Below are 26,177 nucleotides of genomic sequence, written 5' to 3'. Positions count from 1 at the left end.
GTCTGGTGAACATCGTGATGCTTTTTTACGTGTTTCGGTGACGTCTGGGTGGTTTTTCGTATAAAGCGGTTTTAAGCTGAGGGGCTTGTTTTGTCTTCGGGATGTAGTTGATGCCGGAGCTTCCCAAAAAGAGGACCTTTCGGACTATCAAAGTCTTCATTATAGCGAATTTGCTGGTCGAAGGTGACGTGGAGGACTTCTGTAGCACTTCACTTCAACATTTGAGATACAAATGACCAGAGGAAGTTATCTCTCAACTAGATTTTATCAATGGGAATTAAGAACAGATCATAAAATTTTGTATGATTCTTTAGTTTCAAGTCTAAAATGCCTCAATGTTGTCGTTTTTTGTACGATATGTGAAACCCTTCTATTTTTCGACATGGAATGTCATTGGTGCTCCCAATACGTGTACAATATGCCATGTTTCAACGGTTTAATCCCACAACTTCGATCGGCGTGTAACAAAAGGCAGTATTGTGGGGTTTGATGGCATTCTAATTTCCCATATTCCAAGTACAAGTTGGATACTTGAGTAACACAAGCTGAATACTACATCAACACGAACCAGAACTTTGTGTAGCCCTTCCATCTTAGACAACAAAAGCCATGTTGTTGATGTTTCATAACCATAATCCGATCTGAAATAGCTCATCTGTCCCGTGTCCGATGCTTTGCGAGTGAAAGTGATAGATACAAGGTAATCGTGAATAACAGTTGGAAAGCCAGGGAAGAATGGTCCGGAACGGGTTTTGACAATCACCTCAAAACCCTAGACCTAGAATGTGGCTACTCGGACTGATATTGAAGTATTCCGAAGCTGTTAAAACCCCATTCTCATCTTCAGATTGAAATCTTGTGGAATAAGAATCATCTCCGTCTTCGAATTGCTGAATAATGCCGTGCCATTTCCTTTTCGCTGAGCCTTTCCTCTTTTTTTAATTGTACTCCTTCACCTACGTCAATCTTAACTCCTATGAGATCAATTAGACGGAATATAGACCTTTTCCAATAACTTTTCCGTAATATTTCGTACGCTTTAGATGCAGAGAGAGCGATCGATTAACAGTGAGGCTACCCACAATTAGACTATGGTCCGTGAATCTTAACATGATAGTAAATCATCTGGAATGGTATTTCGAACCGATGGTAATTCATAATATACGTTTTTGATGGTATGCCGATCTGTTCCTCATCATGTAAGACTTATGTTTCTTGAATTTTATGATGTTGAGCATGAGAAATTGCGTGAAGTGAAGTCACGCACGATCTGCTTACTAATCTCAAATCGCACACTAAAACTGCCTACCATGCTAGCGCGTATGCGAAAGCTTATAGGGCTAAGAGGGATATGGATGCAGAAATCTCAGACATTTCAAATCAACTTGATGAATACTTAATCCGTCCATCAACGTATATTCTATTGCGACTAATAGTAACTAATAACTGCCTTCTTTCATTATTCGGTCTTCACCAAGTGGCAATGAGGCAAGCCCAGATCTGCCCCGACACAGGTTCACCTGAAAATGGACCTCAATTGTATTCCGGGCGTCTCCCAACAACAATCCTATAACTTCTAGGCGCCAATTTCCCTATGGCGTTAACCATACACGGGTTTTGTGTCACTTCGCCGCACCGTTGGAAAGACCATATACGACCAATGTTGAATCCTCAGGGCCTGAAATGTCGTGATATATGTAATAATGACCAACCGTTAGTGTTTCTTTGCTTCCAAATATGAAATGTATGGTCAGTCCCAACAAGACCTTAATCAACGTCATGGCTTGCGATAAACATTACTTTTTCAGCCCGCTCGCAGCTTGGCTTTTTACTTCATTTTTGATTGTTACAACTGAACCTGTTGTAACGAATTAGGACAAAATGGAGCGATCTTATCGAGTAAGTTTCCTCCCATTTTCCTTACACCATCTACTAAAAATCGATTAGAATGCTGTTACACTACTTGAAAGTAGAAAATATCGCGTCAAGATTAGCAGACGTAGTAGAGCTTCTCAGTTGCTGAAGAAAACGACATGTGGTAGTAGTGGTGGAGAGGATTCTTCCAGTGAGAGAACAAAAAACAGGCTGAGCACATCAGGAGGTATCCCAAAAAAACCTGAAAATGAAAGTATGAATGAGTGGCTTGATGCTCTTGGGTACACAGTAAGCAATATCCTCCGCTTTAGAAAATACTCTAATCGTGTCTCTAGCACAAAGAGTTCCACGTCATCCATGTTACGGGAACAAAAGGCAAAGAATCCACATGTATGTTCGTAAAATCCTTTCTCTCGTCCTATGCTTCCCGAACAGGTGTATTGAGGAAAATTGGGTTATACACCAACCCCTACTCCCCAAACATCCGAGAACCAATCAAGATCAATTCCAAACCAATATCAGAGGATAAATTTGCTAGATATTTCTTCGAGGTGTGGGAAATTCTTTCTAGCAAGTTCTCCGAGACAATGATGCCGGATTATATGCAATTGAGACTACTGGTTGCTGTTTATGCATTTATTTGCGAAGATGTTGATGTGGCTATCATGGAAACTCATAGCGGAGGAGACAATGATGCCACGAATTTTGTCAAACCTACAGCCGTGGGAATCGCTCAGATTCACGTAGATTACATCGATGCAGGTGATCCTTCTTCAACAGATCTCGCTTGGCATGCAGGAGGTATCATGAAAACCAACGCTCCTGCGTTTTCTATCCCCCAAAACCCTGACGTAAGAAAAGTTCTCGAAGAACGTGCGAACGAGAAAGCAGTCTCTTTGAACTTTGTGACCGAAGACCATCGTCTTCCAATCACTGCACATGCGCTCAAAACAGACATCAAGAGATACGGATGCTCATTGGCACTTGCACTCACAGATGCATATCTCATCTCCACATGCGATGAAAAATACCCAACTCTTTCCTCTGAAGACATTTCCATTGGTCTAGATAGATTTTTCTGGCCAGGCCGTTTCCACAAACTGGAACTAGGACAGAACTCCTGGTTTCTAGATGGTGCGCATCATCCTCAAACTGTTCCTAAAGCGGCCGAATGGTTTGCGCTGAGTGTATGTGAAGAAGCTACACTATCTCCTTTCTCATATGCGCTTCGTAGAATTAAAGAGACGATTTTGAGTTGTCAGGAGCCGGGAAATCCAAAAGTAGTAGTTTTTGCTCACCGGACGAGAGGGGATGGGGAAAAGGTCGTCGAGAGTTTGGTAAAAGCGTTGGAGAGACATAGATGTAAAATTAAACATGTAATCTTTACGACCGATTGGGATGATTGTAAGTATCTTTCCTTATCCTTGACCATTCCTCCCTATTTCATGTCCAACTAAACTAATTACCTACCCACAGCCTCAAAAATAACAGACTCCGATACCTCAGCCATGCGTTCCTACGCCCAAACATGGCAAAATCTCTCACCTAACTCTAGTATCCTCCTAGAACCTAATAATACAGCTGCAATTGATCTAGCTACAAGAATTGGATACCAAAATCATGCTATGGAGTGTTTGGTAACAGGTAGTCTGTATTTGACGGGCAGTGCATTGAGATATTTGGATCCGGCGGCGGAAAAGATGTAAGGGAGTTTAGAGATGGTATGTTTTGTTGAGATATTTTGAGATTGTTAATTAGAGATTTGAAAGAAAGATTGGTATATACCTAGTTATTGTACTGTTATTAGGGTTAAGATATGTGGATTTGTGGAGGTTGAGTTGATAACTTACATTGGTATGAGGGGATTTTTGAAATTGATCAAGTAGCAAAGTTCATTTACATCTGGATGTTCTTCAAGCAATCTCTATTGATTCATCTAAATCTAGACAAAAGTAAGTCTTATCAACTGCATATACTACTAAAACTAAAATTTTATATTCATTCATCTCTTTTTTTTTTTTTTTTTTTTTTTTTTCGAAATATCTAACAAAACTGCAACCTCAAAGGAAAAAATCACTCTATCATATTAATCTTTGCAAAATCAAAATTAGAAGTTACTATTTCATAATATAAAGATCGGGATTTTGAAGTTCTAATTTTGTAGTATTTATAGTAGATGATTTCCTTGGGTATAAGATTAGATATTTATATTGATAATTATTACCTTCCTTTGATATTCCATTTATACTCTGATTTCGTGGATACCAGTTCCGATATAATAAATCTTAATCATCATTAAGAAAATAAAAAAGCCTGACCAAGGTAGAACAGCCAATCGGGACTTGCCCCAAAAGGAATTTGATAATTGTTAGTGGTGAAAAGCTCTCTTTAAGTTGTTATTAAATGGCATGATTTATGAAATTACATGATGTCAAATCCCCTTCAAAAATCTGCGGATCCGTAGGAAAAAAAAAGATATTAATCCAAATATGTTCAGAGCTAGGTATTTGCCAGACTTTAGTATATATTCTAGATCACGGAAAATTAAGTAAAAAGACGGATCTTCTGTGATCCTGCCTGGATCGAAAAAGCAATGCTGCTTTCAAACTTCAGCCGCATTCCATGTATAGAGACATTGATGTTTACTATTAAACCTTAAACCTCATCCCAAGTCTATCAATCTACAACTTCCTTTTCCTCTTTCTCTTCTCCCTGCTCTTCTCTTCCTTTCTTTCCCTTTTCCGTTCCCTCTTCTTCTCCTTCCTCTCCCTCTTCCCCCCTTTTTTCTCATCACACAATCCAGTCTCCTCCTTCCAATTTCTACCATGAAATTTCCACTTTACCTTTAAACTTTTCTTTTTCGTCCTAATCTTCATCTTATGTAAGTTACTCGAGAACGTGTCATCTAGTGTAGAAAGTATCTTACGAATAGCCTGTCCTTTCTCGTCTGCATTTTCAATCGTTTCAACCTCATCTGTATCAGTTGCTTTTCCTAGCCCAATCGTTGCTATCGTTTGATACGTATAAACTTTGAGGCCGATAATGCAGGAAGCATTCCATGCATGTTTATCCATTTCTGGCGCATTTTCGGAAGAAGGAGTGGATGGCGTAACGGGGGGAGTTATAGGTGGGGTAAGAATAGCAGATGTAGCGAGAGACATTCTCTCATTTTTCTTTGAGAAATTTTCATCAATCGTACCCTTAGCATAAGCCATATCATGCTTCAAACCGATTTGAATCAATTTATCTCTTCTACTGAGCCAATTTTGCTTGACGACATCTTCCACCTTCGGAAGTGTATCATCACGATATCCAGTGATTTGAAGAAACACTTCATAAGTACCTGCTTCGAGGAAGATTTCAGTAGTTGCGGAACGATCACCACTTGAGTAGCCGCGGACGATATGAGATTTTTGTCCTGAGGAGTGTAGATAGAAAGAGAGGGAGTAAGTATATTGCCCAGCAAAGCCACCAAAGTAGCGGTTGTCAAGTTGGGAGAGGACAACCACGGTTGTGGTTGGCTCGAAGATGGTAAAGTGAAAGAATGTTTCGTTATAACTGAAGAGTTAGTATGAAGATACCTGTACTCTTAAAAAAGGGACGAAATGGAATGAATAGCTACTTACTCTCCAGACCAAGGTACATTAACAGTAGTCCAGTGCTGTGCAACATTCCAGCAAAGCCAATCACAATGAAAGAGTCTCGTTCTCCAGATTTCATCATATCTACTAAGGAAATCCTCATACGGCATCCAGAAAATACCTTCGTTACCGAACTTATGATTGAGTGCATCAAGTGCTTCCCTAGTCCATTCTTTAGAACCATCAGACCATGGGCCATTCCATTCCGTTTCCCCCCAAGGATTTTTCAGGAGACAAAGACGATTTCCTTGGTATTCTACCGCTCGAAGAACAGAGTAAGCGTGGTCATCCTCAATACCTTGCCTTCCTAGTTCTTCTAGATCAGGATGGGTATAATTCCTTGTGCCGGCATTGAATATGAATTCATTGCCTACTTTTAATAGACCTTGAGTCCAGAAATTATCTTTATCTAGAATATCAGAGGAAATCAATTTGGTAGTAACACCTCCAGTTAGATCTTCGACGCCCTCACTAGTGCTGAATTAGGATCCACTACATTGATTGTGTGCAACAATGAAGGAGAGCTCACCCAGGCCAACCACCATTAATTGAATCGAAGTCGCCATGCACTTTTGCAAAAGCCTTCTCAATCAACGGTAACCAAGTCTCGTTGGGATCGGCGCAAGATCCAAAAAACAAAGCGTTCGAACCTGTTTGAAAAGCCTTCTTATATTCTGTACGCGAAAATTCAGGGTCTAGTCTTCCATGGGAACGATCCCAGACAGATCTTCTATCATCGTCGCAATCATCATAATCAGGATTGGTAAGGTATAGTTTGTCATCAATGATTTCTGAGACCCATTCTCCATCACGATAGAAAACGAATCCGTATACTCCAATTTCCTCATTACGTGCCTTTTCCGGACAAAGTTTATTAATGAGTCGTGGAAATGCCTCGTCTATGGTAAGACATGCCAAAGAAGAAATGAACCAACAATCTCCCTCTGAACCTTGGCGTATATCTTGTACATGAGCCTCATGCTCAATGAAAAACTTGGGATTTTCGAAGATATCACCAACTCTTTTTGCACAAGCAGGCCCTCGTACTTCGGCCGCAGTCAGCTTCACGATTCCGGTTCGTGTAATGACCGTCTTCACATTGTTTGTTTTCTTTGGAGGGCCAGTCTGTGTATGCTCTTCTCCATTCAATGTGCCTGGTACGGTAACTGTGAGAGGCTTTAGACAATAATCCATGTCATCGAGATCAAAATCATTATCGGTGTATTTAATATTATTGCGTCTGCATTCTGCGACAATGGCCGCAACTTTAGCTTGGCATTCTTTTACAGCAGCATCGTAGGAGGTGTTGACGCTACAACCAGAGATATTGTCCTTGGATTTTTGTTGCCCGGCAAGTCGTTTGTATATATGTTTGGGGAGAACATTGGGTGCTAAATGTTATCAGTCATGTCAACTTGTTATTGGAACAAAACATACACTGGGTGATTATTTCATCGGATGTGAGTTTATTCTTCCAGAAAGTATTGAGGGCTTTTTGGGTAGATGAGGTTGAAGTTACAGCGGTCATGCTTTTTTGTGTTGTGATTTTTGTGAGTCTAATGATGTATGCTTAGGTTTAGTTAAGATGTGCTTGTAGATAATGTGTAAGAAGAGAATCCGTATCCAGTATATATAGGGATGAATAGCCATAAGAATGATTTGTATGACATACGAGGAAGTGATAAAGATATAAGCCTGTTGATAAAGTATGGAGAGTTTATCTTAGAGAGTACGATTGCCCTTGCTAAGATCTTTACTTGCAGTAAAGTATAAATTACAGCCTGTGATAGGTGATTCCTTCAAATATTGTTGAAAGTAAACAACAGCGTTAATGTAATCTTACATCCATGGTTCTTCCCGCAACTATTATTTTCACTTCGCACCTTCTACTAATCCCACCTTCAGCACTGCCAAGATTTCACCCCGAACTTAGTTCTCCCCTACTAATCTATGAAACGCAAAGAATTATTCAGAAAGTAAACAACATACACATCATCCCAGCTGTTAGGGCATCTGAGTTGTATTGCACCTACATCAAAGCTGCGAGCCTTGGTCATAAGCGAGAATCTTCATGATGTTTAAGAGAAATATTTAATAGAACACAGAAGACACTGGGCCATTTTGAAGTTAGAGAGATATATCTTAAAATTCATAAGGCAACGTGATAAAATTGTTGACTCAAAGACGCCGTCATCAATCCAACAATAAAAAAACAATATCCACCTCTTTTGATTTCTCACTCAGGACTTCTTCCCTTCAATTTTTTGAGTCAACCTTGCATGAGCCGCTTCCAGGTGAGTGTGCTTGGCTTTCCCAGGCTCGTTTAGAAAAGAGTTCGAACCACATAAGCATCCCCACTCTCCTGATTAGTATTAGGCCCCACGGAACGGGATCGCTGTCTTTCTCGGCCCAAGTCCAGGGTTACTAGTAGTTTGTTGTCATATGTATATACTCCCGCAGTATATTTCTCAAAATCAATAGCGATTTGAATAATGTGAGAGTGTACGTCGACATCTAAAGATGAAGAGAATGATATCAGAATTAGATATGATCTCAAAGTTAAAAAATGGCATTACCTTTAATATCTTGTGGCTGGAATGAATCTCTCCCCCCAAACATAAGAATAATAAAATCATCCATGACACTCCATCCATGATATTTGCCTTCGATACGAAATTGGCTTATATATTCATTCATTGCTTCTTTATCCGAACATTGAAGTATTTCAATGCCCCATTTCTTTTTAGAGATATAGAAATCGAGTCGTTCATTTGTAAGATAAGGATATTCGGAAATAATTTCTATATTATGAAGCTCTCGATTGAGGCAGCGGTAGATCTCGTCCTGGATTGCTGTCTTTAAAAGCCTCTTCCATTTAAAAGTTATCTTGAAATGTTCCTTCAAACTAGACAAATTAAACCGTTCAATCGCATTGAAGCATGTTTGCTGAAGAGGGATTTCATCCAGAATAGTATCTGGTTCCGAAGCTGCAAAAAGGTGACGACATGCGATTCTGTAATCTACAGTCAATATAACCGGAAGGTAGATAGATAACTAAATAAGAGATACATACTTTCGATGTATTGGGGAAGCAAAAAAGTATGTGATTTCCTCACTTCCAGGTTGTCTTTGTTCCGTATGCAGTAAACCGGCCTTGTGACAGAAAGTCAATGTCCGGTCGAAGTAAGGGGCTGGTACGGTATAGCCATGGAGTAATGTTGCCACTTTGCGTAATGCTTCTACAACATTCGAGAATAGAAGATCGTAGTAAGAAGAAGAATCAATCAGATATTGTCTTACTAAAGCCTCTTCACCAGGTGTCCAAAATCCCCTGTCCGGTCCACTCAACATCTTTAGGAGGAGTTCATTGTCCTCGTGAATGACGGTATAGCAAAAGTCAAGCGTAACTGGAGGTTGATGGTTCATCTTCCCAATGAACTATAGTAGAATAAGTTATAAGTAAACACAAATCTGTATGTTAGGGAGGTGCGTATGAAATGAAAACTTGGATTAGGAAAACTGACCCTGAATATCTCCAAGATAGTGTCAAGTATACCCACATGACCATCAGTAACGGCATGAAGGTATTCGGAGACACCACTTTCAAGCTCAATGTTATGTGCTGTAGCCCACTTTATGATCATAGTGTGTGTGTCGACTGGTTTAAAAAGTAGATGTTGTTTATCATTAGCCGACGGACGCAGTTCTAGGTACAAAAAAGAATTTTTACGAGTCATCTGGGCTATAGAGTCTGATTCTTGAAAAACAGGAAGACTGGAGATACCAAGACGGGAGGCAATTATGTATTTTGGTTGTGTGAGAAGGTTCGTATTTTTGAGCTGTGCATTCCAGAAAGAAGCGTCCTCGTATGAATTTTCACCTTCGTCGATTAGAAATATTTTGGTAGCTTCTTGGTTGTGAGGACGAAATTCAGTGTTTTTTGCTTTCCATATTTCTGTTTCCTGTTGCAAATATTTGTCATATTCAAGATCGTTGCGTTCTTTTCTTGTCTTCCATTCAATGAATATCGGCTCTAGATCAGGACAATTTTGTAGTATATGATAGCCCAGGAGTTTAAGGAGTATAGTTTTGCCTACTCCAGGAATAGAACGAATAACGACTACCTGCGAATTCCTTGCTCGCTGCAAAATTGAGTCAATAAGACCAGATCTCTCACAAAGATACTTGTAAATAGAATATGGACGCCAAGGATTGTCCATTTCATGGTGATCTCCAAACGGGTGTCCACACTGAAGACAACTATGAGCGATGGAGGTAAAAATCCCATCTGGGCAACCGCAATGTTTGCAGAAGTTGTGAGTGAAGGTGGAAAGCGGGGAAAGGGTTGTGCTTGTTTGGTTTGGTTCGTCTTTTCCAAGATCCTGACTTTTGGGAAATGTTTTTTTTGATTTCATTTTCGGCAATGGGCGACGCCTTTTGGGCTCTTGTTTTGGCTGAGGGGGTGGTTTTGGGGAAACATTAAGATTCATCGAGGAGTCATTTGAATTATTGCTTTTGAGATGGCTCTTGTTTCTGGAAGAATTGACAGCAGGATGAGGTTTCGCATCATGTGGAATGGGTGGTGAAACTTTTTTAGACCGAGATCTTGTAGTTACAGGCATTTTCCGTGTTGAATAAGTGAAGAAGATGTGAAGATTTAGGAAGAGTTACTTATTTCTTCTCGAAACTACTATATAAATATATGTTCCAACTTACTAGCTTGAAGATAAGTGAAAGAAATTGCATTATCGACAAAGGATGGAGCTGGAATGTTATTAAAGAAAACCATGTTGGATCTTGTGATTGCAGCAATATGTGGCCCTTAGCCTCAATAATATCCTCAATATTGTCATTGGTGATAGGATTTCAGTACTGGGCAAGTATGATAGGTGTGTATATCAGAGGGAATAAGAAGGTGTTATTCGGGGTGAACTAATGCCCACAATGTTTTAGAGTCCTTTGTTATTTTCTTTCCTGATCATCTAAATGATTATGTAATACGACAAAAAATCATGCAAGTAATAAATAACGTAATTTATCACCGAGTGGGCCATATCACCGAGTGGGCCACTTTCACCTCAATTTACACTTTCAAGTATATATTATTCAACAACAATTGAATCAATTGATTGAAACTATTAGGAATCTAATAATCTAGGATCTATTATATTGATTTGACAAGTTCTTGAATTATGACCTGGCTTTCCACACTTACTACAGCATCTACTAGAAGATGCTTCCCCATTAGAATTCCCCCCATTTTGACGCTCGTCGCGTTGAATCTGAATATCAACCTCTTGCTGAGATAATATATCCATAGCTTCTTGTCTAGTAAGTACTCCTCCTTGCCGTAATTGAGTTTTTTTTGCATGTCGATGTTTGCTTAATGCTTTATTTGCCTTCCGAAGTGTACGGTTTTCTGCACTTAAAAGTGTATTTTCATGTGCCAATCTTTCTATGCCTTTAGTTAAAGCTAGTACAGTTTTGAATATAGGTGTAGGAGAGCTTGATTGATGACGAGATATTCGAGATTTTACTAAAGTTGATTGAGAAAGAGCTTCAGTTGGATTGTGAGGGGTTTGAGAGATCCAAAGATCCAAATCGAAAGGAGGAGGAGTAGGTGTATGAATTCGAATATCTAATTTTGAGAGTACAGCTTCGGGATTAAATGGTATTAATCCAGTTCCTCGAAACCCAGCTTTCATATTCTGAACTGTAATTGATTCTTGATATGCAGCTTTAAAAGCTATAAAGAATTCAACCTTGAAGATATGATTGATATATGCCTTGATAAATCCATCAATTTGACAACCATACAAACGTTTTAGGACACTAAAACATCCAACATCAAGTGGTTGAGTTAAATGACTTGAATGCGATAGTAATCTTATACATATAATATCATTTGCCTTGCAATATAATTGAAAAGATATTGATTCATGACTTTCGTGTCCATCTAATACTAACATTCGATATTTGCCCTTTCTTCGATGAATCGTATATTTATCGAAATGCTTTAACTATTCTAATCCTGTCTCATTATTCGTTTATCCATTGGAAGTAGGTTTGATAGCCCAATCCGCAGGAAAATCGGTTTCGGTGTACCAATTGGAAAGATGGATTTGTCCTTGAACTACCAGAAATGGAGGTATAGTTTCACCCTCCCTATTACCACATATAATTGCTGTAGCCCATTCTCGATTGCCTGGTTGTACTGCTTTACCTCTGCCTCGTCGTTCAGCATCAGTTACAACCATTGCAGCACTTATAATCCCCATCATAAAGCCTGTTTCGTCGAAATTATAGAAATCGCAATCCAGAATACCATATTTTGCTTGTATATTCGATACCAATTGAAACCACTCCTCAAGAAGCTTAGGGTCTTCGTAGAGAGCTCTTTGAAAATCATAAACACGACTAAAACATATCTTTAATTCTGTATGATGCTTTACGAATCGATGAGCCCAGAGCTTTCCAACTTTCTTCGCATTTCTTGATTCAAGAATATAATTCGCCATATCTTCTACACCCTTGATTTTAGGTGGAAATCCTCTTCGATCCATATCAAGTATGTATTCAACAATCACTTTCTCTTCCAATTGTGTAATCTTATAGCAATTCGCTCGAGTTTCTGTACGTGGAGTTAAACCATCCATTCTGTGGCTGATCGTTGTGCGAGGTATATTATATAGTTGAGCAGCCTTCCGAATGCTTAGTTTTTTATCTTTTTGAAAAGCTTCGATAGCTAAGAGTAAACGTGCTTCTTTATTTGTAGATTGCATAATAAATGGTTGATAAAACGCGTGTTGAATATGAAGAGTGTGAATTGAGGTGAAAGTGGCCCACTCGGTGATATGGCCCATTCGGTGATAAATTACGTTAACCTTTACTCTGAAATATTTTTACACTTAATTAACCTGCAGAACTCTGTAGTAGTAAAATAGTTTCAGACACTCGAGTAAACGATTAATTAGTCCGTATGATGACCCTTATATATATCCATGGATTTCCCGGTATCATCGGCCTGAGATAGCTACCCGATATGCTTTACGGGATAAGGTACATAAATCATCCAATAGAGGATGATTAGAGATACGGACCCATTGCATTGGAAACCAATTGAATGAAGTTCAGCTGTTAAATTACCAATTATCTGCAAGAATCAACTACTCTGTATGGTCGATGGGGTGACGCAGACCCCATTTTCAGTATTCTCAATTGAACTAGCTACTTACTTTACCGTCTCTCTAATAGTCTGTCTCTATCCGCATCCTTCAAAATATCATCCAATATCAAGCGGTAAACAAGCTTTTTAAAAGATTAGCGTTTCTAATGATTTCAGGTACAAACAATACCTCCACCAATCATATGCTCAAACATGGTACAAAGATAGTGGTCCCATTTTCTCCCCGCATTACTACCTTCCTGATTAGATATTCGGGCAATATACGATATCCATCGCTATCATTCTGACTGGGAAGTTGCAGGAAGTACCGCATGTTATCATGTACGATTGATTAGTTGAGTTTAAGAAATATGACCAAGTGGTCAATCAACAAATTGTTTAAAAGGTCCAATTCCTGCTCCTTCATGATGATGTTCTTTATTCGTCTGTTCCGTGTGCCTTTGCTTCAAAATGTTGGTGCCAGTATCTGTTGTCTGTCTTGCCATTGCAGCAATTGCAAATGCTGCCCCTTCATCGACCAAATATGTGGTGCATGAAAAGCGAAATGCAGCACCATCGGATTGGGTAAAGGGTTCTCGAATTGAAGGAAGTGCAGTTGTGCCAATGAGAATTGGTTTGACTCAAACCAATCTTGACAATGGTTACGAATACCTTATGGAGCTGTGAGTGGCTCTGATGTGCTTTGATCAGATACATTTGTCTGAACCCATTGAAGCTAATTATACTCAGTTCGGATCCAGAGTCTCCAAAGTATGGTAAATATTGGTCGTCAAAGGAAGTCCACGAGAAATTCGCTCCTCCCGAAGAAACCCTTAAGTCGGTTAAAGACTGGCTTACTTCGTCTGGTATCCATCATTCTCGGATCTCTCATTACGAAAACAAAGGGTGGTTGGCATTTGATGCTTCAGTCGAAGAGGCTGAGCGTTTACTCCAAGCCAAGTTTCATGAACATGAGCATAAATATAGTTCGAGTGTACGGGTTGGATGTGATGAGTACGATTGTCCATCCTGATTTGATTACTTATTTTTACTAACAAAACTCTAAGATATCATCTTCCAGAGCATCTCGTACCACATATTGACTACATCACACCCGGTGTCAAGCTTGCACCCGTCAAGAAAAGAAGTGTAAAGACCAAGCGATCCACATCTTACCTTTCCAAGCGAAGGAACCGTCTTACCAAGGGAAACGCTCCTTCAAAAAACTACGAGTGGACCCCATCTGCAGCCGCCGGCCTTTCCAGCGATCTGCAAGGTTGCGGTTCAAATATGACACCTACTTGTATCAAGGCCATGTACAAGATTCCCACCGCTACATTAAATGCATCAGGTAACTCTCTGGGACTATACGAGCAAGGAGATTACTTTGCAAAGTCGGATCTTGATCTCTTCTATGCTCATCACGCTCCTTGGGTCCCACAAGGAACCTACCCTATTCCCGCACTCATCGATGGTGCAAATTTCTCCGTTCCTCCATACAGTTCTCTCAATGGAGGTGAATCTAATATCGATATTGATATGGCGTTTGCTCTTCTTTATCCTCAGACCGTCACTCTTTATCAAGTCGACGACCAAATTTATGAGCCAGAAGAGATTGCAACCACTAACTTGTTCAACACTTTCCTTGATGCACTTGATGGAGTAAGTTGATCAACATCTAAAATGAGACATTGCTAACCATTTTCAGTCTTACTGCAACTTTAAAGCATATGGCGAGACCGGAGATAACCCATCAATTGATCCCGTGTATCCCGACCCACAACCCGGTGGATGGAATGGAACACGCCAATGCGGAGTCTACAAACCTACCAAGGTCATCTCCGCATCCTATGGTCAAGCTGAATCCGATCTCCCTATCGCCTACACAAAACGTCAATGCAATGAATTCATGAAACTTGGTCTTCAAGGTCACTCAATCCTTACCGCATCCGGTGATTACGGAGTCGCTTCATTCCCCGGAGATGGCGATGCGAACGGTTGTCTCGGTCCTGAAGGTAAAATCTTTAACCCTCAATACCCGGGTAACTGCCCCTACATTACCTCAGTAGGTGGAACCATGCTTTACGCCGACCAAACTGTCAAAGATGCCGAATCAGTCATGCACGTCGATCTCGGTGGAACGGCTTCCAACTTCACCAGCTCAGGGGGTTTCTCCAACTATTTTCCCATCCCTTCCTACCAAAAATCCGCCGTCGAGACGTATTTCGAGACTGCCAAACTCAGCTATCCATATTACTCCGAACTCGAAGTCAACGTCAACACAACCAAGGGACTTTACAACCGCATCGGACGAGGTTATCCCGATATCTCCGCCAACGGTGCCGAATTTCGCGCATACCTTAATGGGGTCGATGAACATTGGTATGGCTCATCGCTCGCATCTCCTCTCTTCGCATCGGTGTTCACATTGATTAATGAAGAGAGATTCGCGGTCGGAAAAGGACCGATCGGATTTGTAAATCCGACACTTTACAAGAACCCTGGAGCTCTTAATGATATTGTTAATGGCACGAATGTAGGCTGTGGAACCGAGGGTTTCGCAGCGGTAAAGGGATGGGATCCAGCAACTGGATTGGGCACGCCAAATTACCCTAAGTTGTTGAAGTTGTTTTTGAGTTTGCCTTAGTTGATGGATAGAATATTTGCTGGGGAGTGGGAGTGTTTGATGACTATAATGTTATATGATGTATATGATATGAAATGAGAATGAATGCATGAATGAATTTAAGGTATTCAAGAATAAAATGCAAAATATACATCTTGATTCTCTAAATAACCAAGCCGTTGTTATATCTCCCAACTCAACGAATGTCGAAAACCACATCAATGCACATGCCTCCTATACTCCTAGTAACTTTTAGTTCTAGAGATAAGTGAGATACTATTAAAAAGAAAATAAATACCTTTTATACCCGTTAGACATCTACCCCCTTGAATACTACTATTATTTTCCTCTTATAAAAATTACTAATAATACTATAAGTATAAATTTCAAATTTCTCCTTATAATTTCCTATAAACATATATCATATAAAATTCTACAATAAAATTATGAAACTAATAAATAATATAATAAAAAATAAGCTTAAAGCATCATATAAGACCACATTAACAACTTCCCTCAGTGTGACGGAAAAGTCGTAAACGGAGTCAATTCAATCACTTAGAATCTAAAACTAAAGAACTAAGAAGATTCTAAGTAAGAAGGTCTTTATATACAGGGCTAGTGCACGTGAGCCACTAGTGGGATAACAATCGTCACGTAACACTCAGCATAATATCGTATAACCCCGCCACATCTCAAAAAGTACTCACCATGACTATCTCGATGTATTCCCCTATTTCTATTTCTAATTTCTAATTTCTATTTTCTACCCTAGATACACTCGTTCTTCATTCATTTACGTAGCAATTTACTTTCCCATTATTTTCTTAGTATGTTAATTACTTGTTATGTGTCATCTAAGATCTTACATAGCCACAACACATCCACACCGCCATTCCAGAAAATTTCTCTCTCGTGTTAATATGTGCATAGATATTGAGATATATATGCACGCCAAATGGTCGATTATGGTATAGAGGATATGAAAAAAATTTATCGGCGAAGTTTGGAGTGCAGCCATTAAACGCCGATGTGGAGTTCCCATCAGATGTGCAGAAGCTATGTCGATGCACAATATGGAGAATTCCATATGACGGTGCAATAAACGAGATCAGGCCCCTACTGATATATTTACTCGCATTAATGCCATTGATGTAAATTGAAATGAATGCTGAAATTCTCTATTAATTCACGAAGGATTAGTACCCGATTTGCCACAAAAAAGAGTGGCTACATTGATTTCCGAGGTTTTATCATTTTCTAATGCAAAATTGTAAATTAGGAAACTCATCTGATAATGACCATTAGTAATGAGCTAAGATTGAAGTTGAAATCCGTGGTGATCGAAGACTTAAGTGTGTTATGTATCAGTGTTAAATGATAGATATAGATACCCAGCGAATGGTTGGATAGAAAGAAGCAAATACTAGCTTCCTTACAGTCCCGTCTCCAGATTTGAAGTAAACGTGCCAAAACTCACACATAACGGTGGCAAAGTGGAACAATACGAATCGCAAGGTATATCTATATCTTAATTGAGATAAGGAATAGCAAATATAACAGTGGTAGCAATTGTAATGATTGTAGGAATAATGATATAACTAAAAGCAGAACAGCGGTAGCAACTGTAGTGACTGTAGGGGTAATGATATAACTAAAAGCAGAATAAATCAAACACAAAAATCAAAAACTAACAAGTCTCACGAGAGCCATTTAAGGATACGTAGCAAGTTCAAGTCATCAGCTCATCTCATCTCACCTCTTAGACACAAGAAAGGCGCACGCTCAAAGAGACACATTTCGAGCAGTGGTATCATTTCCATCATATACCACGCCTAATGTCTCCAGGAGGTTTCTTGCGGCAACCTCTCCGGTCTCGAATGCTCCGTGCACACAGCCGTTTCCGACAATGGTGCAGTGTTCACCGGCGAATTGAAGGCGACTTCGACTGTGGTTTTCGAGGGCTTCGATAAGGAGATCGGATTCGTCACCCGTCTTCTCAACGGAATAGGATCCGAATCCTGCGAGAGGGTCCTGGGTCCAGTGGGTGGTCTCGAGGTTGAGTAAATCTGGAAGATCCTTATATGGTTCCGTACGCATGAGCTTGAAGAGAGGCTCGAAGAAAGCGTAAATTTCCTTGGTTGACGTCATCGATTCGATTCGTTGGGTAAGAGGTTCGGCGATTTGAACGCAGAGCTCTTTGGTGCCGGACATGATCCAGCAATTAGATGTTACAGTAGCATAGGACAAGATCGAAGATCTATTTGATATCAGTATTAGTAATTGGGATAAAGAGCGAAGGGTATGCTTACTCATCAACCGGAGCACCCTCCGGAAGAGGGGAAGGGTAGTAGATAAATTGATCATTGTCCTTTGGCCAGAACACCTCGTCAAACTCCACGAAAACCTTTCCAAGAGCTCCATAAGAAAAGTTATCAATACCCTCCTGAATGTCTTCAGGAAGAGCAGGCTCGAAGTTAATCATCTTGTTTCTCAAACAACCAAGAGGCGCAGTAACAACAATGGCGTCGGCCTTGAAAATAGATTTTTTGTCGCCTTTCAAAGTTTCAACTACTACTGAGTTGTCCTGGTCACCCCATTGAATATTCTCGACAACTTCGCCCATTTTGATGGTCTCAGGATCCTTGAGAATTGGTTTCGCGAGCCAATTGACAATCTTATCATATCCACCCTTCATGTATAAATTTCTTTCAGTTACGAAGTAGCTCAAGTATTTAGAAGAAGCATCTTCGATTGATGTACCGATCCACTAAAATTATCGAGTTAGCTTCGATGAGGGGTTGGAGCACTAAGACATCTTACAAGTTCAACCTCACGAATGGCTTGTGGAGCCCATTTGCGTTCAGTGTTAGTGATCAAAGGGTGATTCTCTACGAATTCATGAATGAACTCTTTCACAGAGCGATCAGGAGCATGCGGATGAGTTTCAAAGTAGTGCTCACAATAGTCCGCGAATTCATCAGCTACTTTCTTCGCCTTGAATTGTGATCCTGCCCTTCCTTCCTTGGTAAAGTATAAAGGCGTACCGTCATCATAATAGTACTCGATATCAAGTTTTCTGATCAGCTGGACCAATTTATTCTGCGAAGTTTCATGCATCCATGCAGCACCTGTATATATAGTAAGCACACTTTTGCCGGGGGAAAGGATAAACAACCCACATTGTGTGGTCAAGACCGTAAGTCTCAACCACCCACAACGGAAGATATTGTTCTGCCTATTAGGTCAGGTGTATTTACCAATGTCTCGAGGCTTTCCGTTTGGAGATTTTCGACTGGTGTGGATTCGACCACCGATGCGATCCGGCCGGCCTTCCAAGATTGTAACACCAACTCCATGTCGCTGTAGAACCGACGCTGCCCGTAAACCGGAAATTCCGGCACCCACAATGAGTACGTGGGCTTTTTTCACGCCATTGCCATAATTGTCGGGACTCTCAAGTCCTGTGGACCAGATCAAAGGTTTTGAGTTCTGGATTGGCAATGGCGCGGTAATTACTTGATATGATCGGTTTATTTCGTTTGGATTTAGAGCGCCAAGAGGAGATATGGATAAGGTTGACATATTGATTCAACATCTGCGTATGATTTGGCACTTGGGAGTGTAGTAGAGTATGCTCGAAGAGCTGCGATATGAAATCAAAAAAATAGCAAAGATGCTAATCGATTAATCGATAAGAGGTTTCGAAAGTTGTTGTAGTTGAGTGGATCTCCGAAGCTGTTAACTTGGTCAATTGCAAAAGTGTGCCGTTGTGATTTTAGCAATCAAAGATTCTGTAGATGAGAACCTCTGTAGAAAACTGAGTTGTTGTAGATTAAAACCCAGAGAGAAAGAAAAGAGAAGGGATGGGATGAGAGATGTAAAATATACTTGGACTACCCGCTGGTTTGTCATATGATCGATCCACTGCACTATAAATTAGGTTGATGTTCCTGACAACAAAACCCAGCAAATCCGAAAAGTTAAAGGGATGGTATCTGTCTCTGATTCCCCTCGTTCCACGGCAGTACTTGAAGATAAATCAAGACAAATTCATATTTTGCAGTGGTGGGTGTAAGTATCAAATGCAGTGTTTGTCCACCTGATGATAATGATGACATCTTAGTGGAGATGGAATGGAAATAGAATTAGGCATGATTCGTTTCCCTGAGGTTCCAAGATTAAGTTGCCTCCGGGTTGGGGATTTCTGTTGATTTTACAGACATTGGTGAGTTGAAGGGATTGAAGGGATTGGATGGATTAGAATTTGGTGGTCGAAGAATGTCTTATCGTTCATGCAAACCGAGTTATCTTTCTTATCGCTCATCACCAAGCTCATCCAACCTAATTGGGTAAATCCAGGCGGAGGAAGGTTCAGGGTCCAGTTGATCTTCCTTCTATATCGTTACTAAGCTAAAGGAAGAAAGTACAAGCTGTGTGAAGTGATACCTGATATTAGGAGAGATCAGCTCGATTCGGATTCTCGGTGGGGGAGTAATAAGCAATGAAGGGGAGATAGCCGAGATATAAAGAAATGCACACATTCAATGAACCTAGTAATAACTCCGTACCCGTCTCCAAGATCAACCATAAATTTATTTTTATCTAATTAACCAGAAATATACCCGTGGAGGACCGTAATGATTAATGAATGAATCATGATGCATGCAACTGTTTAATCCCGCGATGATCCAAAGTTTCAATGTTAAACGGCAAATTTTGTTAGGTGGTATCCGTAATGGCTGGTAGTGGCACTAATTGAGTGGAACATGGCTAGAACATGGATGAATTCCTGCATCACATATCATTTGGTTGGCTCGATGGTCCCGATGAAGCAATTTAAGCAATCGCTAGGCATCTTCCCGTTAGGTAGCCCGCTTTTCCTTTCAGGGCCGACCCGACCTCTTGATAAGGCCTTACCTAGGTACTGCATTCACAATCCGGGCAATTTAGCAAGCCCTAAGCCTATCGTGCTAATTCTGCTGCACTTAGTATGCTGTTCAAACCTTTCAGATGAACAACCATCCCTTCCGATCCAAAGTCGAACCTGATAAGTGAGAGGAATACAAACAAACATCCATATTCGCCGATTGCAGATCTCATCCTTTGAATTTTCCTATTCACCCTGTCCCAGGAACATAGAAAATAATGCCATGCTGTAACCCATGGGGAGCCCAATGATTGATCTTCTTATCGGGCACACAACAAGTGTTTAATCCCTACCATGAGAGTTTTCATTTCATAATAAAAATGTGGGAATCACACAGATAAGAATTCCAAGCGGAAATTCTTATGAATTTATCCTAGTTTTCTCAAGGTTTCGCAGCACTTCCGTCATTTTACATAGAGCCTCGCATCTCCAGAACAATTTTTTCTCTTACTCTCTCTATACTCTTGTTCATTTCGAGTACACACAAGTCAATTATTGACTACCAGCAAAGATCAGGCCGTTCTCGTGTCGTGGTTTTTACCACGATATAGAAATCGCCATCCGCGATGGACCACACTCAAATGCACGATGAAGATTTCCTTCCGGGCACCACACGGCTGGTAGAAGATGTTGAACAAGCCCAAAACCCCAACCTCCTCAAACACGGAAACATCGTTTTAGAACCTCAGCCTACCTCATCACCTCTCGATCCGCTCAATTGGTCCCGTACACGAAAATATTGGCATGCTTTCCTAGTTTGTTTTATCACAGGTCTGACGGCTGCTACCTCTAACGACGCGGGCTCGGCGCAAGATGGTATGAATGCAGAATACGGAATTACATATGATGCAATGAATACTGGGGCTGGAGTTTTGTTTGTTGGAATTGGTTATTGGACTTTGTTGATCTCGCCTGCTGCGTGGTTATATGGAAGAAGAGTCACATATATCATTTGTTTGACGCTAGGAGTTATTGGTGCTATATGGATGGCGCGTGTGCAATCTACAAGAGACTCGATCTGGAATCAGCTTTTTGTGGGAGCATCTGAAGCGTGTGCCGAAGCCAATGTGCAGCTTTCCCTTTCGGATTTATTCTTTCAACATCAAAGAGGTAGTGTCCTAGGTATTTACGTTTTGTCGACTAGTATCGGTACCTACTTAGGTCCAATTATTGCTGGATATATTGCTGGCGGACCTCTAGGCTGGCGATGGATTGGATGGTGGTCCGTCATCATTTCCTCCTGCACCATCGTCGTGTGTTACTTTACCCTCGAAGAAACAATGTTTGACCGACCCGAATCTGCATACGAAGTCCCAATAAACGGGATTGGATCCCAAGCAAAGGTTGACGAAACTCCATTTCGCAACATCAACGAGAAGGAAACAGCTCTAGAAACGACCCCCTCCGACACACCTCCCATTTCACCTTCTCCAGTCCCCGCCAAAAAATCCTTCCGTGAACGCATCCAGCTAATTACGCCTGCATCTAATCTCAAAGGAACGGGATTTAAACAATACTTTTCGCGTCTCTTCCACACCCTCCGCATCTTCACTTTCCCCGCTGTCTGGTACAGTGGCTTGCAATGGGGCGCCCAAGACGCTTGGCTCACCTTCTACCTTACACTCGAAGAAGATAACTGGACTGATGCTCCTTGGAACTATTCTACTATTGGTTCTGGTCTCATGAACGTTCCTTGTTTGATCGGCGCCATTATTGGTTGTTTCTGGGGTGGTTACCTTTCCGATGTTTTTGTACTTTGGTATTCTAAAAGATACCGCCATGGTATTCTCGAAGCCGAGGATCGTCTCTGGATGATGTACCCATGTGCTATCTTTTCACCCTTGGGGATGTTTATCTTTGGTCTCGGGACGGCGTATAAGTGGTCATGGCCGGCTCCATATGTAGGACTTGGGTTTATCGGTTTTGGATGGGGTTGTGCGGGAGATTTGTCGATGTCTTACCTCATGGACGCATATCCCGAAATGGTACTCGAAGGAATGGTGGGAGTTAGCGTCATAAACAATACAATCGGATGTATCTTTACATTCGCAGCAAGTTATTGGTTGGATACAGGAGTTAAACAGACATTCATCGCGATTGGAGTCTTAGATTTTGTATTCGTTATGTGTACATGGCCAATGATGCGCTTTGGAAAGAGCTGTAGAAGATGGACCAAAGGAAGATATTTGGATTTTGTGAGGAGTAGGGATGCTTTATGACATGATTGTATGGATATGATAAACGTTGTCTGTAATATGGTGTGGGAGAGATGTTGTGATGTTAATGGGTGTGGAGTGTTCTTTCCTTTATCCATAGAGGACTTGCTTCGGTTGTCTGCGTGGGAGTCGGGGGAGCTTAGTAATACAAGCGAACATGGCCTGATGATTTTTCTATTCACAAAAATTTAGAGCTCTCAAAATGAAATATCACTATTCACTTCATTTCACTTCACACACTCTTCATTAACAGTCGCCGAATCTATCGAATTTGTTTCATTATGGGAGTACCATAAGATATACTCAGGTTTCATATTCCCATCAAAAAGTCCTCACACTGAGATCATCAATATCCGTTCTTCACCGCAAGAGCCCCGGTCCTCTACATAAAGCCATTTATCGACCTTGGATTCCCCGCATGATCATTCCTTCACCACTGCCGTTAACCTCGACGCTTTTGTCGCTTGGTGGCCGCCGGCGCCCGCCTCCCCGGCACATGATTGTGATCGAAATCGAGGGTGGTCCATTCGATAGGCTCAATTTCGCGGCTTACAAAGTCTTTCTCATCCCCAGAAACGATTTCGATTCCTCTCAAAGTACGTCCTGTGTCCCATCGAAAGAGGTTCTTTTTGGCCTCCAGTATCTCCATGTACTGTGTATCCATGTCATGAACAGCCTCTTTGTAGTATTGTAGAAAGGAGCTGTAATTCCAGGAAGAATATGCGTCTTGGATTCGTCGCATCAGTCGCTCTCTTGGCAATGCATGGTAGAGGTGGATGGGGTCATAAAGACGGCGTCCAGCGTGCAGCTTGAAATTCTTGTTCGATGTATCTCTAAAGAAGGAGGAAGCATAATCTTCTAGCACGATGAGGGCTTCGGTGATGCTGATTCGCCAATTGCGTCTCAAGGCTGTGTCTTCGCTTAGGTCCAGTGTATGTTCCTGACATCTGTACACATCATTATGAAACTCTCCTGAGCATAGAATTCCTCGGATGATCCTGTTCTGCTCGATAAACTTGCAAAACCTTGCATAACCACTCTTGATGATCTTGTACCGTTCCCCCTCTATTTCTAGTAACAACTCCTTCCGAAAACCCTTGAATTTTTCGATGTCATTAACCAATGCTGCTACTTGTGCCTGTCTGAGTAGACATTCCGCCGAATCATATGGCCGCTTATATGTATTCGTAACGTCTTTTTGGAATAGGACTTCATCGGAAACCTTACCCAGGTCCATATTTTTTTCAAGTTCCGGAACACGTTGGAAAGTCTTGGCGTATGTCACGAGATCATCACACATGAGATCCACTGGGTTGATCAATGGTGATGATCCTTTCATCAACTTGGTGTATTTCTGCACAATCTTTCCCGACGTGAGAGTGCTAGCAGCTGCGTCGGCCATTTGGAAAATTTCGTCACAGTACACCGGGAGTGCCTCGGGAAACTCTTCTCCACCAACTTCCTGGTCAACGTCGGCATGTGCTTCGTTAAACTCAACATTCTTGACGTTCCTGAGTACTTTCAGGGGAGAAGATATCTCCTCGAAGCCCAATTCCCTGTCTGAGTCTAGGTTATTTGCCTTTTTCGTCGCTTTCGACGTCTTATCTCTACAAACAACAAAGGTAAGGGAGAGCCCTGGGCGCTGACATATTGCGTGACAGAACTGCTGTAAAGCAAATCGACTGAATCGACGACTGTAAGTTCCGCTATCTCCGCGCACGACGAATTTCCACTTTTTGACATAACTGGCTTGTGGACCTACGAGTTGACTGAATGTTGGCTGCTCGTAAAAATACTGGTTTCCTTTGTACTCCCAGTCCGAAGTAGTTGGCTTGACATTCAGGTGTTCAATGTACCGATTCAATGGCGTCACGTTTAGAGCTGTCGTAATGGGGTAGTACGCCTCTGCCCACCGTGGAGCATACTCGTACATTGCATCAACAGGCATGCGTGTATCGTTCTGATACATCCAATTTGTGCAATCCATGATGAAGGTGTTGCACTCATATAACATGTATAAGCCTCCTTGATACATTTTCTTACATACACGGAGGACGGCTGGATGGAGCTCGTATTTGGGTGGAATGACCTCTCTTTTGCCATTTCTAAATGGTCTTGCTTCCACGGTCACCGAAGTACCTTGACCCAGCATAGGGTTGGTAAGCAGGTACGAAAGGATTTCATCATGGATCTCTGGTGGCATGTTGAGTAAGTATGCCCTCGAATTGCGGGAGGGAATGCCGGATTTGACTCTTTTCTGTACCGGAAAGGCTTGTTGACTTTGGACCAGAGTGCTCTGTTTATATGCGAGAGTACCGTTCGAATGCACTCTCATAAATTTCTTGTTATCCCTACCACCCTTTGAAGTGGAGGACTTCTTCTTGGCGATTTGTCTTGGATTCTGCATAATGAAGATATCTTATTTGATATTCGACTTCTTATTCGGTGCGTTCTGAATCGCTTTCGCTCTTTTTATGATAGTAAAAAGTCAATGTTGTAGAAGGTGTTGATTGGAGGAGGAACTGAGAAGATTTAAATAAGTATTCATGCAAAGGATGCTGATGAACCAGCGAATTGTATTGCCACCGTGGTAAATGTCCTTTTCTGTCCCGTTTGGATTGGTATTTGGTTGTTAGGTATTTGCGTGGAAGATGAATGTAAGATGTGAGAAGAAGGTGTTGATTGGATGTGGAAAGTAGAGGTCCTTAAATACCAAAGTCAGATAGACGAGGGAAGATGTAGGGCTGTATTGCACCGTACTCAATGATACTGAAATAATTACAAGCCGTATCTTATCGTAGTTGGAAAGATTTACAGAATCACTAAATATAGGCCGTATATACTATAATCAGGGAGGTAGACACGGTAAGCGAGTTGTATTATACTTACAACTTAACTAGGGGATTTATACAACTAATGAGCTACACTGTATTTCCCCTGGAAAATATTTAAATTAGCGAGCTGTATGGAGGCGTACTAGGCCCTTAGTCTACTTCAACATGAAATCTAATACTACCCTTAAAGAATGGATTATAGAGGCTAATAACCGTGTGCATTTGAGTACATAAATAAACCTGATGTTGAATTGATCGATAGTGGTAACCAATTCCCTTGGTCGGCTTCGTAGTTACTACAGCCTCGTGCCATCTGAGTCTAGCAGACCGAATGGTTGGTTAATCAACGGTTTAGTGTAGGAATTTTAGTCCAATTGAATCTTCCCGGCAGCTACTTCATTCCACTCTTTAACATTGGAGAATACAATCAATTTCATTGCATCACCATCCTCCTGTATAACCGAGTAAGTCTCACTAATATGTCTCTAAAGTGAACATTGACGAGCTGAAATGGTGCAAAACTCTAGCCTTACATATCCTTCAGAAAGGAAGAAGAAAACATTTGCTACCTAATACAAGGAGTTAAGTATTGATCTAGGCGGGAACGTTAGTATTGGGTTTCTTGAGACCAGAAAGAGCATCAGATTGAATTGATTGATTCTCTAGCTAAGCAGTTAAGCTGCGAGTATATATTCAATAAATGAAGGAATAAGGTTAGGTATTCAGCCTTCGGAATTAAAGTGCTTTGAAATCAAAATATTGAAAGCAAACAAACAGTATACCAAAAAGGAAAGAATGAATTAAAAGTTGAGTTTTGTTTGCTCCTTATATGCATCATGCAGTATATATGCATATGCTGCCAAGATCCCAGGAGGTCAACAGTAATTGCT

General features: G+C 41.0%; 10 protein-coding genes across 10 annotated transcripts; 3 read left to right on the top strand and 7 right to left on the bottom strand.

Annotated features, from left to right (window-relative positions):
- Positions 1-436: 436 nt before the first annotated feature.
- SS1G_07274 (predicted protein) lies at positions 437-1,112 on the bottom strand (the record flags this gene model as incomplete). The annotated part of the gene is made up of 2 exons (XM_001591778.1): positions 437-772; positions 1,017-1,112. 2 exons carry the CDS (start codon positions 1,110-1,112, stop codon positions 437-439), a joined length of 432 nt encoding a protein of 143 aa, XP_001591828.1.
- Positions 1,113-1,881: 769 nt separating this feature from the next.
- Positions 1,882-3,581, top strand: SS1G_07273 (hypothetical protein; the record flags this gene model as incomplete). Its single annotated transcript, XM_001591777.1, has 5 exons — positions 1,882-1,899; positions 1,948-2,163; positions 2,211-3,062; positions 3,198-3,279; positions 3,352-3,581. The coding sequence occupies 5 exons, from the start codon at positions 1,882-1,884 to the stop codon at positions 3,579-3,581; spliced, it is 1,398 nt and encodes a 465-aa protein (XP_001591827.1).
- A 975-nt stretch (positions 3,582-4,556) lies between these two features.
- On the bottom strand, positions 4,557-7,573 carry SS1G_07272 (hypothetical protein; the record flags this gene model as incomplete). The annotated part of the gene is made up of 5 exons (XM_001591776.1): positions 4,557-5,433; positions 5,502-5,987; positions 6,046-6,907; positions 6,954-7,072; positions 7,506-7,573. The coding sequence occupies 5 exons, from the start codon at positions 7,571-7,573 to the stop codon at positions 4,557-4,559; spliced, it is 2,412 nt and encodes an 803-aa protein (XP_001591826.1).
- Positions 7,574-7,839: 266 nt separating this feature from the next.
- On the bottom strand, positions 7,840-9,160 carry SS1G_07271 (predicted protein; the record flags this gene model as incomplete). The annotated part of the gene is made up of 4 exons (XM_001591775.1): positions 7,840-7,878; positions 7,969-8,030; positions 8,633-8,954; positions 9,041-9,160. The coding sequence occupies 4 exons, from the start codon at positions 9,158-9,160 to the stop codon at positions 7,840-7,842; spliced, it is 543 nt and encodes a 180-aa protein (XP_001591825.1).
- A 1,494-nt stretch (positions 9,161-10,654) lies between these two features.
- On the bottom strand, positions 10,655-11,221 carry SS1G_07270 (hypothetical protein; the record flags this gene model as incomplete). Its single annotated transcript, XM_001591774.1, has 1 exon — positions 10,655-11,221. One exon carries the CDS (start codon positions 11,219-11,221, stop codon positions 10,655-10,657), a length of 567 nt encoding a protein of 188 aa, XP_001591824.1.
- Positions 11,222-11,563: 342 nt separating this feature from the next.
- On the bottom strand, positions 11,564-12,172 carry SS1G_07269 (hypothetical protein; the record flags this gene model as incomplete). The annotated part of the gene is made up of 1 exon (XM_001591773.1): positions 11,564-12,172. The coding sequence occupies one exon, from the start codon at positions 12,170-12,172 to the stop codon at positions 11,564-11,566; it is 609 nt and encodes a 202-aa protein (XP_001591823.1).
- A 980-nt stretch (positions 12,173-13,152) lies between these two features.
- Positions 13,153-15,328, top strand: SS1G_07268 (hypothetical protein; the record flags this gene model as incomplete). Its single annotated transcript, XM_001591772.1, has 4 exons — positions 13,153-13,364; positions 13,432-13,695; positions 13,749-14,343; positions 14,390-15,328. The coding sequence occupies 4 exons, from the start codon at positions 13,153-13,155 to the stop codon at positions 15,326-15,328; spliced, it is 2,010 nt and encodes a 669-aa protein (XP_001591822.1).
- A 1,764-nt stretch (positions 15,329-17,092) lies between these two features.
- SS1G_07267 (hypothetical protein) lies at positions 17,093-18,892 on the bottom strand (the record flags this gene model as incomplete). Its single annotated transcript, XM_001591771.1, has 4 exons — positions 17,093-17,567; positions 17,620-18,077; positions 18,131-18,438; positions 18,568-18,892. The coding sequence occupies 4 exons, from the start codon at positions 18,890-18,892 to the stop codon at positions 17,093-17,095; spliced, it is 1,566 nt and encodes a 521-aa protein (XP_001591821.1).
- Positions 18,893-20,803: 1,911 nt separating this feature from the next.
- On the top strand, positions 20,804-22,456 carry SS1G_07266 (hypothetical protein; the record flags this gene model as incomplete). Its single annotated transcript, XM_001591770.1, has 1 exon — positions 20,804-22,456. One exon carries the CDS (start codon positions 20,804-20,806, stop codon positions 22,454-22,456), a length of 1,653 nt encoding a protein of 550 aa, XP_001591820.1.
- Positions 22,457-22,895: 439 nt separating this feature from the next.
- Positions 22,896-24,860, bottom strand: SS1G_07265 (predicted protein; the record flags this gene model as incomplete). The annotated part of the gene is made up of 1 exon (XM_001591769.1): positions 22,896-24,860. One exon carries the CDS (start codon positions 24,858-24,860, stop codon positions 22,896-22,898), a length of 1,965 nt encoding a protein of 654 aa, XP_001591819.1.
- Positions 24,861-26,177: the final 1,317 nt, after the last annotated feature.

The sequence above is a fragment of the Sclerotinia sclerotiorum genome, genomic scaffold (genome assembly GCF_000146945.2).
Source record: "Sclerotinia sclerotiorum 1980 UF-70 scaffold_9 genomic scaffold, whole genome shotgun sequence".
NCBI classification, from domain to species: Eukaryota; Fungi; Ascomycota; class Leotiomycetes; order Helotiales; family Sclerotiniaceae; genus Sclerotinia; species Sclerotinia sclerotiorum.
This window is presented reverse-complemented; position numbering and strand designations above follow the sequence as displayed.